This window comes from Sinocyclocheilus rhinocerous, unplaced genomic scaffold (genome assembly GCF_001515625.1).
Source record: "Sinocyclocheilus rhinocerous isolate Xijiao unplaced genomic scaffold, SAMN03320098_v1.1 scaffold3824, whole genome shotgun sequence".
NCBI lineage: Eukaryota > Metazoa > Chordata > Actinopteri > Cypriniformes > Cyprinidae > Sinocyclocheilus > Sinocyclocheilus rhinocerous.
This window is the reverse complement of record NW_015641015.1, coordinates 199,929-213,677: the sequence shown is the minus strand read 5'-3', so window position 1 is coordinate 213,677 and position 13,749 is coordinate 199,929. Positions and strand designations below refer to the sequence as shown.

General features: G+C 37.5%; 2 protein-coding genes across 2 annotated transcripts in view; both read left to right on the top strand.

Annotated features, from left to right (window-relative positions):
- tp53bp2a (tumor protein p53 binding protein, 2a) overlaps positions 1-6,256 on the top strand; it is a 36,087-nt gene extending 29,831 nt beyond the window's left edge. The window contains exons 14-18 of the mRNA XM_016569930.1: positions 410-547; positions 652-785; positions 1,406-1,572; positions 3,825-4,024; positions 5,510-6,256. Of these exons, the coding sequence (XP_016425416.1) occupies positions 410-547; positions 652-785; positions 1,406-1,572; positions 3,825-4,024; positions 5,510-5,551 (681 nt within the window). The 3' untranslated portion in view covers positions 5,552-6,256. The remainder of the gene's footprint in view (positions 1-409; positions 548-651; positions 786-1,405; positions 1,573-3,824; positions 4,025-5,509) is intronic.
- Positions 6,257-7,737: 1,481 nt separating this feature from the next.
- Positions 7,738-13,749, top strand: part of LOC107753727 (Kv channel-interacting protein 2) — an 11,431-nt gene continuing 5,419 nt past the window's right edge. The window contains exons 1-4 of the mRNA XM_016569941.1: positions 7,738-7,870; positions 11,552-11,676; positions 11,915-11,984; positions 13,456-13,526. Coding sequence (XP_016425427.1) covers positions 7,738-7,870; positions 11,552-11,676; positions 11,915-11,984; positions 13,456-13,526 — 399 coding nt within the window. The remainder of the gene's footprint in view (positions 7,871-11,551; positions 11,677-11,914; positions 11,985-13,455; positions 13,527-13,749) is intronic.

Sequence of the window (13,749 nt, the reverse complement as noted above, 5' to 3'; positions counted from 1 at the left end):
ACAACTTTAAAGATGATTTTCTCAATATTTAGATTTTTTTGCACCCTCAGATTCCAGATTTTCAAATATTGTCCTATCCTAACAAACCATACATCAATGGAAATTATTATTATCATTATTGTTTCAGCTTTCAGATGATGTATGGATTCTCAATTTCAAAAAATTTACCCTTACTGACTGGTTTTGTGGTCTAGGGTCACACATTGCTCCTGTTAAAATGCTGCTTCTCTGTAATGTTCAATGGTGAGGTAAATCTTCATTCATACACACTGAAATTGCCTAAAGAAATCTAAAATCTGATCATTTTTTAGCTGGAGATAGCTTTTGTTTTTTAGCCATTTTCATAGGCAGGTCACCTTTGATGAAAGCATCTGTCGAATGCGTGAATGTGAAGGTGTTTTCTGTGCAGGGTAAGAGGACGAATCTGCGTAAGGCCGGGTCGGAGCGCATCGATCACAGCATGAGAGTGCGCTTCAATCCTCTGGCTCTGCTACTGGACTCGTCGCTGGAGGGAGAGTTGGATCTGGTGCAGTGGGTCATTTACGAGGAAAGTCACATTTCACTCTTCTGTGTGTGTATGTCATTGACTAGTAGTGTTTTACATATGAATTCAGGAATATGGCAGTAATGTGATGAATGGGCGTTTTACAGGTTGAGGATCCCAGTCAGCCTAACGATGAGGGAATCACAGCGCTGCATAACGCAGTGTGCGCCGGCCACACAGACATCGTGAAGTTCCTGGTGCAGTTTGGAGTCAATGTGAACGCCGCTGACAGTGACGGATGGTGAGGAGCCTTTCAGCGGTTTGCATGTCATACAGTCACACACTCACATGCTTCCTCATCACTCACAGAAACTCATCAGTGGACAGCAAGACATCAAACATGTACAATTCTGCAACCATCAAGTTTAATCCACAAGTTAAGAAGTATATCGTTGCCAGCATTTCCAGTGCTGTGCATGCACAAGCATTCATTCAATTCAGTCAAAGGCATTTTCATGTTTGTCATTTATAGCAGCACCTTTTCTCTGAAATTAAATGTTGATAATGTTGTGATATCTAATAGAAGTGGGAGGAAAAAATCAATTCTCCGATTCATCGAGTCTCTCTTTAATGATTCTGAGCTTTGTTTTTCCCGCATATGCAGGAAATTGTGTTAGTATGCACTAGACAGCCACAAACACACACCTCTAATATTTTTAATAATACATCAACATTGATCATATATCAGTATATCAATAACAACACATCAAGTGAGGATAGTTAATGATAACCTGCCTGTAGCTGCGTCACTGTCCTCAGACACATGCTGTTGTTTTGGTGGCAGTGTGTGTAACCATGTGCGTGCGTGTGCGTGTGTGTGTGTGTGCGTGCGTGTGTGTGTGCGTGTGTGTGTGTGTTTAGGACGCCCCTGCACTGCGCCGCGTCCTGTAATAATGTACAGGTGTGTAAGTTCCTGGTGGAGTCGGGGGCTGCCGTGTTTGCCATGACCTACAGCGACATGCAGACGGCAGCGGATAAGTGTGAGGAGATGGAGGAGGGATACACTCAGTGCTCTCAGTTCCTCTACGGTGAGCGAATGATGACAGGCTCTCTCAAGCCTTGCTCAGACTGTCAGTCCAAATCTGATTTTTCTGCACATTCGATTGGAATCTGATCATATTTAGCAACTGCAAGAGCAAAAAATCATATGAAATCAGATTTTTACAAATCCGTTTCAAGCTACTGTTAAAATTGCATTTCCGGAACTCTGTTTCAAAACATAAACAGGTCAGATGTTGTTTGTAGAAAACAAACAAGGTTGTGTTGTTAGGAAGTGCAAGTCAAGTGAAAAATGACAATACGTCTCTCTGAGTTTTGAGACCGGCGGAGACAGAATAAAGCCACGCATTTCAGCTTCCTACAATTCTGGCGCTGCCTCATAAAACGTAATATAATCCAGCGTGACGGCAATCATTGCTTCCTCTGTACTGCTGGTTTTAACGAGAATAAACATGAATGAACATCGCATGCCTCTTTCAATCAGTATTTCACTCGCAGAGGGACGTCAACAAAACAGCTTGTAAACAAAATATCACGTAGCATTTCATTTACCTCAGGCTAAAGTCATCAGTGTCTCGGTAGTTCACCTGAGAAATTAAGTCTAGACAAGAGCATTTCGCGAAATATTACACTATATACTCATTATATTTTACTTTACCTGTTAGTCTTAATTATTTAATGTATGTTTAAATTAATCTGTTACGAAACATGTTATGACAGCCACTGTGTAAGTAAATATATTTTAACAAAGTTAATTTAAAAACTGCATTATGTGCAATTTACATGTTTGCATACAATTTTTTTTTTTTTTTTTTTTTTTAAGTTGAGCGTTGATTATTATATTTAAAATTAAATAGTAATTAAATGTAAGTTTGGGTTAAGTTGTTTATTGTAACCTTATAATGTAAAAGGGCTCCCTATAGTTTAAAGCATAAGCTGAGGTAGATTTTTTTAAAAAAAAAAAAAAAAAAAAAAGGTTAGTTTTCTCCCTGCTGTACTGAAATCATATTTGTGTACCGTTACACCCCTAACATACACACAAATCAGATCTGAACACAAATATAGACACGCTAGTAATCAGATTTGGACTGCCAGTCTGAACAAGGATTTAGACTAAGAGCTGTTCTCTACTGACTGTTTAAAGGGATAGACTGATTAATGCTGTCATTAATCCAGCGTGAGTCCATAGACAGCAAGGGTCCTAACACGTTTAAGGTCCAGAAACATAGTAAGGACATCGATAAAACAGTCCATGTGACATCAGTGGTTCAACCGTAATGTTATGAAGCTGCGAGAATACTTTTTGTGCATATAGAAAACAAAAATAATGACTATAATAACTGTCGAGGCTTATTGCTCATGATTTTAGAGGCCTGTACCACAATGCTAGCAAAAACTTGAGATTACAGGATCGATTCAATAAAACCAAGCAAATCCAGCCAGCTTTGACGCTATACATTTTCTTTCAGTTATTTGTTAGATTAATCCTGGGATTTGGGGCATGAGCACATGAAACGGCATGAAACAAAGAGATCGTGATTGAGTCACTTCTGCTATAAAGATCAAGAATTGATATGAGAAATATGAAAAATCTAAGCACATTTAAACAACAAGAAGAAACACTGCTTGTGCTCCCAAAATGGATGGGATCCTGGAATATGCACATTTTGACCCTGGTGCTGAAAAAAAAAAAAAATATATATATAAAATGAAAATGAAAAACACAACACTCCTCTCAAGTAAAAAAGTAATATGTTTAAAATACATTTATTTCATACTAAATATAGTTCAAATCTATTAACATATTTACTGACATATCGCTCGAGACTTACTGATATAAAAATTATAATTAAACTTTACTTGGAGTACTGCTTGTGAACAATGCACGTTTCTTGATATTAAACCTAAAATGTGTTTTAATGTCACTAATGATGAGGATTGTATGATCTTTGAATAATATCGGTCTTTAAATGCAAGAAATTTAAAGTAAACTTGCAATAGTTCCACTTTAGCTCAATCAAATATACGTCAGTATATCTTTAGTTGGACTAAAGCACAATTAAAGTGCATTAAGTACATGTTCCAATTTAGCAGACTTTAAGTATAGCAGTTTAGTATACGAAAAGTACAATTGCAGGATATTTTTATTAAGTGCATAATATGTAAATGTATTTGTAGTATACTCAGCATGACCTAAATGTAATTTAGATACATTTAAGTATATTTATTTTTGACTAGGGCTATAAGCTGAGAAGCTGTGTGTGTTTCCCGTGCTGTGCAGGCGTCCAGGAGAAGATGGGCATCATGAACCGCGGGGTGGTGTGTGGCCTGTGGGACTACGAGAGCGAGCAGGACGACGAGCTGGCCTTCAGAGAGGACGACTGCATGACGGTGCTGCGGCGGGAGGACGAGGACGAGACCGAGTGGTGGTGGGTGCGCTCCGCCGGCCGAGAGGGGTACGTCCCCCGAAACCTGCTTGGGGTGAGTGATTCACACCAGTTATTGCCCTGTTCACACTGCATACAGGCCTACAATAAAACCTGAAAGATTTAGCCTGTCGTGGTTTTTACTCTACAGGGATCAACGCTAAGGATTTTTTCGTTCACATTTTTACGTGCCCTGCCACAAAAAATAAAATAGCTGCTGTTATCATTGTTTTTGATCTGTTATCTTGTATTCTAATAAATAAGCTTATATGACACCGATATTTTAGATACCGATTATATTTTACAATTCTCTTTCAATTTCGATACCACAGCAAAAGTCACTAGCCAAAAATAAACATAAATATAAAGTTTAAACATTATTAAAGACAAGTGACAGCCAACAAATGAACAAATTACAAGTAATAGCAAAACGCCATTTCTGAAAACAGCCAGTTCCCCTCAGAAACACATTCATATAAAATTCAGTGTTTGGATTTTCTTCCTATATTTCGTGCCTCGTGAACAGTGATCTTTAAAGTTGTCCAAATGAAGTTCTTAGCAATGCATATTACTAATCAAAAATTAAGTTTTTATATATTTTATGGTAGGAAATCTACAAAATATCTTCATGGAACATGATCTTTACTTACTATCCTAATGATTTTTGGCATAAAAGAAAAATCAATAATTTTGACCCATACAATGTATTTTTGGCTAATGCTACAAATATACCCCAGCGACTTAAAACTGGTTTTGTGCTCCAAGGTCACAAATGTCAGTAAAAACCAGTTTTCCTGTCAGCCGTTATACTGTGCTCTTGCACAAATACAGCGGCACACGCTGTGAGAAAATACCATGCGTGTCAGATCTGCATCACGCTCGGCAGCGGCAGCTCTTAAAGTAATAGCAGCCAAATAACCTAATAACCAGCTGCTGTGATGTCTGTTCATCAAAGAACAAAAGAGGAAATCAATAACTTCAGTAGCTTTAAGGATTCATCTATATTTAATTTAGAATTTAGTGTTTGATAATTTCTACTTCAATTCAATTTTTTAATTTTACAGCACTAGTAAAAATCTGTGGTTTACTTCACTGACTTTAATATCGCTTAAGCCTGTCTTTCAAAATATGCATGCAATGTTTGCCAATCTAAAATGGGTTTTTCCAACTGATGTACTAAAGCAAAAGACGTAGGCCCGGTTTCACAGACAGGGCTTAAACTAAGCCACAGTTCATTTAGGACATTTAAGTAATTTTTATTAACATGCCTTAGAAAAAACATTACTGGTGTGCATCTTGAGACAAAACAAAGGCACCGATATATTTTAAGATCAGTCAGTGCAAGTTTCTTTCAGTTAAAACAGCTCAGATTTACACTTTAAGCTCAGACTAGGTTTATGCCTTGTCTGTGAAACCGGGAGATAGTGTCTTAAATCAAAGGTTTTTCTGAAGCAGCTAATGTGCCAAAGACTGAAAAGACTGTGTTCACTGTGCATGTGTGTGTGTGTGTATTATAATAGTTGTTTTTGTTCTTCCTCAGTTGTACCCAAGAATTAAACCCCGTCAGCGGAGTCTGGCTTAAGTCCTCAGAGAGGAGAACAAAGACTGACAGTCAACACTAATCCACCAACACCACTAGTTAACCTCCTCATGACGGTTGCAGGACCATCTACTTGTTTGTCCCTTCTGTGTTGTAGTTGTTTTCTGGATGTTACTGTTCATATGTTACAGTGATGGTCACTCTTTTTGTCTTTTTTATTCCAGAAAACAATTGCATAGAAATTAGGTCTTTAGATTGTACTTTATATTTGTATATCAAGATTTTTTTCACTGCAAATTTTTTAAATTGTGGCCTGTGTTTTGTATCACAGATATTTTGCATACGGTGTTCTTTCAAGGTTAGTGAAAGGAAATGAATTGTGTTGGAAACAGAGCTTCTGAATCAGGTTCAATACTTTTTCTCATGAGCACAAAGTCAAATGAACTAGTTGTACAGTGCTAGTAAACTGGGGTAAGTACAGTGAGTTTCTGGCTCAGTAATGAAAATTCGAATAGTGATTTACAGTAGGTGTCCGGCAGCAATCTCTCACTTCATCTCAACTTAAAATGGTCGCATAAAATGGTGATGTTCGCATTGAAAGACACCACTTTTATTATACACTATTTTCCTCTGTTCAGCAAATACAACCTGCATTTTCCACATCCTCATCCTTATGGACAAATCAGCTGCAGGTGAAATGTAACCTGATCAAAAATAATTAAAAACACTGAACAGTTCTCATGTGAATACTGTCGTCTTGAAGTGGGTTTTGTGAATATATAGTAAGACATTTATTATGCTGATCTTCTGCACGATTAATCATTCTGTTCTGATATGAATGGGTGAAAGTCAGTATATCTGCTCAAGAGTGAATGATTTGTGCTGTGAAATGTGTGCACTGTAGTGGGGTTTCACACATTTTTATTTTCAGTATTTTGAATTTCAGTCATTTATTTAGTAATTCTAATTATATCGATATACAACCGTCCTGTAGCTCAAACAGTAGAGCGTGGAGCTAGAAATGCCAAGGTCATGGGTTTGATTCCCCGGGAAAGCAACAACATATGAAATATAAACCTTGAATGCAGTGACAGTCACTTTATCTACAGCGTCTTTAGATTAACGTCTGTGCCCTTTTACACAAAATGAGGCCTGTGAGGCAGGTGAGTGTGATCAGAACAAACACAAACAGGGCAATAAAAAATAAAAATACAGAAGCACGTGCTGAAAAACAGCTGGTGATTTTGTTATAAGGTCATGAAACCTCCAATTTCTGCACCACTTCGACGTTCACACCACAATTACATGCTGCAGTCCACCATTACATACAACAAAATGATCAAATACAGTCAACTAACCAAACCACTAAACACCTGCTGACTCCAACACACCTGTCTGGAAGCTGCCACCGATCCTGAGGACCTTAATCAGCAAGATCAACATTGATTTAATATGAACACTACTGATTAACATAATGTTGAAACACATTACACTTGATTCTTTGCAATATTTATTCAACAACAGTGATAACACCACAGTATAATGACAACCATTGATTTTGTATCATTGATGCATCAACACTGACTTTACATTGTTTCAGTGGTTGGTAATAGTTGGTGTAACTTTTGTCTTCATCATTCTATTTGATTGCTTTTTTACAGACATTTACAATGACAGTGACAAATTTACACATTGACAGACAATTACAAAGTGCATTAATTTTGTATATATATTCTAATTTATTATTTACTTGAGACAACAAACCAATTTCAGTTGACCCATAATAAGGGGCATATACAAGTGGAACTCATATTTTATGGCAGGGCAGATGAGACCTGCCATAAAAGACCTGTTACTGGATTCTTTTCTTAAAAAAAAGTTTAATGTATTTTCCTGTAAAAAATAAAATAAAACAGATGAACAGATAATTCAGTTGCATGCTGGGATGGCTGCTGATTTTGAGGATTTCTCAGTGACACTAGGCAGTGTTTACATATAAACAGAATGGAAACAAGAGCCAATAATACAACTGCCAACATGGAAATTGTACTTTCCCACCCATTGTGACTGTGAAAACAAGCCATTCCAAAACAAGCCGATTAATTACTTATGCAGGCTTTTGTTGGGCTGGAAACCGTCATGAAGTGACATGAAAGAGTAATGGAAAGACATCAGAGCGTGTGGGTGGGAGTGTTTTTGGAAGGGAACACACACACACACACAGCATCATGTTCAGCAGCATGTCACAGTCACAGGAGTGCAGAGGCTTTAAACAGCTCATGCCCGGCGATGAAACAGGTGGACTCTACATCTTGCTGCTGGTGTCCCTCTTCCCACTGTACTACTGGTGCTTTACAGACGGTGAGTGGCTGGATTGGCTACACACTCTATGCAGCCTTTGGTTAGGCAGGAGTATTTTCACTCCTCTTCAGGTAAGAGTAGAGCGACAGAGCTAACCTTTATCTTTATAGGACAGAGAGAGTTTCCACTCAGACTCTTTGGTACCAGCCAGTGTATCAGGAAATGAAGGAAAAAGTTTACAAAGCAAACTGGGAAAATATTCCAGTGTTTATTTTGCACTGTAACATTCTGCACTATGCACAGGATGTGTGATATAATACCAACAAAACAATCAAGTCGAAGGATGAAAATGTATCTATTAGAGCCCGCATGCTGAAAGCTTGACTGCAGCGAGGAAAAAGGAAAACAGGAAGTGAACGCACTTTGAAATCTCTTCTATTTACCTCAATCGTTTCAGACTTGGTCAGAATTATGTCAAAACTGTAAGCAAATTGTTTGATATTTTGAATGGTGTTGCCACAGTAACAAATCTAACTGTAACACTATGTTGTTAAGGCTCTTATCATGCTTACAATTTCATGAAATTCAGCACACACATCATTGTCGGCTTTCAGTCTTTGGCAAAAGTTAAGATATATGTGCTATATTTTGACTACCTAGTCACCAAACACACACAGTGGAGATCAAAATGAGAGAACAATCTATAAAAACTTAAAACTGTTCATTTTTATCGCTCAAAATTTGAAGTAATATTAGCTGTAGGTATACCACGGTTCTACTAACATGTTTGACAGAGTATCCAAGGCATTTCAACGAAAATTTGATTGATTAAAGAACAGTAACCACTGTAGCGAGATGATTACAACTAAAATTTTGCAGGGTTATAGCTGTCAGAAATCAGTAGGAAGTGTAGAGGCCCTTGCTTTGAAGGACTTCAGCACATCTGCGGCTGCAGTACATCACTAGTTTCTCTCACTGCACTGGTGTGATCTTGGTCCACTCTTCTTTCAGTCTCTTCCACAGTTCAGTGACTGTAGTGGGTTTCTTAGCCATAACTTTGTCACCAAGTTGTAACAGTCACAAACCTGTTAGCATGTTTTTTATATTGTAATTGTACTACCCACCATGAGGGGGCAACATGGAGCTATACTCTTAGATATAAAATGGGTGTAGGGAGTAGAAGAAGTCAGATTCGTAATGGAGGGAAGTAAGCATGGCTTATGGCTCCAAATAATCACTTGTCCTGATTGAGAAACCTTGAGTTTTATGCTCAATCTGAAGTAAGCATTGTTTCTTGTTTTGTATTGATTGAATGCTTTTGGGTAATTTGTGTAGTTATTTTTCTAATGTGATTTATTTCATTTTATTTAGAAGGACTCCACATTCTGTGGGATTTATCCTTATATTCATATGCCTGTTTTTGACCTGCATCATAAGGATGACTTTAAAGTGGGTTTTGAGGCTGTGAATTAGGTTGGCAACTGTTGTGGATTCTTGAACCGGGTTATGCCACAAATGTGACTTTAAAGACTTGTTCAGTGTTTGGAGTGATATCTACACCATGGATTACGTGTTGCACTGGGGACATTTTTGGATGGTATTCTTGGACATTGGATTTCATGGACATTGATTTCTACACTGTGTGGAATGAACATTCAGCAACTGTATCATTTTCGTCATCACATCAGAACAGATAAGATTTTGACTTGTATGCTGTCCTGAGTTTATGTTGTCGAAATATGCATGTTTGTTGTATTAAGGGGTTTGGAAAGATAAAAAGAGGTAAATGAATGAGAAGCATTTATTTATTGTTTTATATATAGATTTGACAGGTTTTGGTCATTGCCTGCTATATATACACAGTAGAGCTAGTTTGCCTTATTGATGTCTTCTGTTGTGCCTTAGATCAAATCTAGTTAGGGGTTCCCTCCCTATAAAACAGATTTATAACCAACACTTTTTTTAGAGTAAGGTAACGGTTATAAAGTATTTTCCAGAGATTTTAATGGGGTTTAGATCAGAACTCTGGGCCGGCCATTTCAGTGTTCAATGTTCAAGGAACTGCTTTACCTGTTTTGCAGTGTGACAGGGGCATTGTCTTGCATGAAAATTGCAGGCTGATTGGGCGATGAATGCAGGGAAGGAACTGCATGTTGCTGAATGAGGTTCTGATAAACATTTGCATTCACTCTGCCATGTAGCTGTATAAGAGGCCCAACTCCTGCTGCAGAAAACATTGCCCAAACCATAACACTTCCTCCTCCATCTTTCACTGACTTCTTTACACACTTGGGATTCAGTCTTCAGTCATTCCCCAGTTTGACGCCAAACATAATGTTTCCCATCAGACCCAAATAAACTAAACCTGCTCTCATCATTAAAGTGAACTTTAAACTAGTTCTCCTCTCTCCACACAACATGCTCCTCAGCAAAAGTCTAGCCTTTTGATTCCTTCTGCTGATGAGAGGCTTTGTCACTGCAGAGTGTGCTTTCAGTCCAAATTCTCTTAAACATGCTGAGACAGATCCTTACCCGTTTTAGCACTGAATTGGCAAGCAATTCCAGCTGCAGTGCTGAACCGATTCCCCATTGAGAGCCCCTGCTTGTCCTGTCTTCTTGTGCTTTTGTCTTACATGGATGACCAGCCTTTTTGGGGGACTTGAACCTGCAATATTCACAGATTCAGATCACAGAGAAATCACAGATTGGAACGACCAACCAACTTGCAGTGGCTGAAAGGGTCATCCCTTTGGCCTTCATTTGGACGACCTGCTGTCCCAGGGTTTCAGTCACCTTAGAGCGGCTCGCCATCATGCAATCTCAGTGAAAATTGGATGGATGCTGCCAGTTAAATAAGGTTTTTCATATAATTAAGGAAATTAGCACCAGGTGCCAGATTATCACCAATAACTTTGGAGGTATCTGTAAGTGTTCTCTAATTTTGATCTGAGTTCTTTTTCAAATATCTCATTTAGGTTTTTTTTTAAACTTCGCTTCAGAATGCAATTCATTTATGAAATATGCTTAGAAAACTGCCCTTCTACGCCTGTTAAGATTTTTGATGTCTTGCACAGTGTTGCCATGGTCATAGTTTAAAAGAAAGTCTCATATCTTTTAAGTGCAATGTCTAATTCAATGTTGATTGAACTGGTGCTTTATATTTTCTCATAAGGGCTGATTGATGTGGCTATTGTGGCTCATGATCGGCAGCCATGTGCAGTGTGACATACGCACTATGCATTGTTTTGATTAAGCAACTAGGTGCTGGTGTCGTGTTTGGGCCCGTCACTGCTGCTTGCAGCTATTTTTTAATCAGAGAAAGCAGAGTTGTGTGATTTTGAGCTTGTTGAAAATCAGTCAAACATTTATTGTACTTATATATTTTCAATGTTTATTTATTTATTGCATATTTCGAAAGTGAGTTTGATTTGCCACTAAAGTGTTACGCTCCACACTGTAATAAACTTCACCTTAAAATTAGCCAATTATGTCCGCGCCTATAGCCTAGTGGTTAGTGTGTTTACACATAGCACATCTGTGCTCACGCAGACCTGAGTTTGGTTCCCACCTTGAGGTCCTTTGCTGATCCCAATCCCCTCTCTCCACCTATTGCTTTCTTGTCATCTCTCTACTGTCCTCTCGCATTAATGAAATTAACCAATTATGAATTTCTTCATAACACTTTCTCTAAAACAGATGAGAACTGTAACATTGATGTATAATGAGATTTTTCTCTTACAGAAAGTGCTGAGGATGAGTTTGAAATATCCTTTGTTTGCCATCGGCCTGATGATCTGGACATACTACAGGAAGAGACTGAATTCAGCAAGAAAGAGCTGCAGTTCCTCTACAGGGCCTTCAAAAATGTAAATGTTGCTCTACTTACATAGATTAAATGAGGAAAGTCAGTACATTAGCTGGGAATATCACCCTTTGTGTGCCACAAATAATTGTCACTTTATTTCTCTAATTCATAATTATAATTTACATTTCTTTCTTTCTTTTTCTGAAAGACATAATTAATTGCATATTGTATTACGTTGAAGGTTTTTGGCCACAATGGTGTTTTATAGTGTTTGATTTAAGATCTGTTGTGCATTTCAGGAATGTCCCAGTGGAGTGGTGACTGAGGACGTGTTTAAACTCATTTACTCTCAGTTCTTCCCACAGGGAGGTGAGACAGTATATATATATTATTTTTTCGTTAATAATATAATGTTAATTCATTTTCAGATAATTATCAATGTATGTATCTTTACCTCATGCTGAAGGTGTAGACCCACCATGGCTATGATTTTTGGGAGTCTAAGCACTGAAGATGCTGGAACCCAGTAGTTTTAGTAAGAATTATCTTATTAGTTTGTATAAAAAAAATCTCCAAATGTGTTTGAAGCAAAAACTATACATAGATCTCAAACTTGGCAGGAGGGTCCAAAATCCCACCCACTACTCACAAACACACTCTAGATTTTGTCATCATTTTTTCTGAAGAAGGATCAACATGTATAGTGATGAAAGCCAAAATATTAAATGTGGTGGTGTGCAGAATAAAAATGACAGCATCATTATATTATTTTTACACAGAGATTGGTATGTCTTTGTTGCATTATGTGCCAGTGGTGACTGTTCGAAAATGGGACAAAGCAAGTTTGCATGCCTGTAACTCTAGAAGTATTAAAGATATCTTAATGCCCTTTCAGATTTTGGGTCTTAACAAACTTTCCTTTCAGCGTCTTCATTTTTAAGGCCCTATATGGTTAAATTCCAGCAATTTTGGAATCTCAATATGACTCCAGGAGTAATTTGTTAAATTGTACACATTTTCAGTGGTCAAAAACCAAATGTGGGTAACTTCGCATATAGATTATACTTTATTTCTTTTGAAGAGGAATGTCTGAAGAACAAATAATGTTGAAACTAGAAATGTATTTTGTTTCCTTCCATCAAAACAACTGCATAGAACATACTTGTCTGAATGCCATAAATATTCTTTTTCCAAAGTTTGCGTGTCTGTAACTCAAGATGTATTAAAGATATTCAATATGATTTCAGATTCTAATTCTAAATAAACTTTAAAAAAAAATTTTTTTTTATCTACACTTTCAAGGCCCTTTGTAGTTCAGTCCCAGAGATATGAGGATCTCAATGTGGCTGTATGTCGAGATTGTTTAATATTACCCACTTTCAGTGGTCGAAAACCAAATGTTGGTATTTAAAGGGGAATGTCTGAAGAATAAATAACACTCAAAGTAGAAATATATCTTGTTTCCCTCTATCAAGGCAATTGCATAGAACATAGTAAATACATCTATGACATTTAACATTTTGGCTTTCATCACTATACATGTTTATCTTTCTTAAGAAAAAAATATTGACAAAATTAAAACTTTGAGCTGGGGACCACTGATTGAGTTTACATGGAATCACACATTTGTGCTCATATCTACACAACCTTATGCGCTAGAATCAAAATGATTATTTTCCCCTTAGTCACTGAATCACATAATACACAGAGCATATCTATAAATTCCATTTGCATTTTATACACACACACACACACACACACACGTATGTGTATATATATATATATATATATACACCGTATATAAAGCGTTGTCCAATTCCTTTTTCGTTCTCTCTGCCAGATTCAAGCATTTATGCACATTACCTCTTTGAGGCATTTGACACTAACGGGAATGGCTGTTTGAGTTTTAAGGTAAGTAACAGCAGAGGTTTTTTTTTTTAATTCTGGTCCTGAAGACGGACCACTCTGCATTTTCTATGTCCATCTTATCTAACACACTTGATTCATATCATCAACTGGTTAGGAGAAGATCTATGAGCTGAACTGTGTGTGTCAGATAAGAGAGACATAAATGTCCCAGACAGCAACATAGTGTTGGCCCAGATCCGGCCCACATCTGGCCCATGTGAAATCC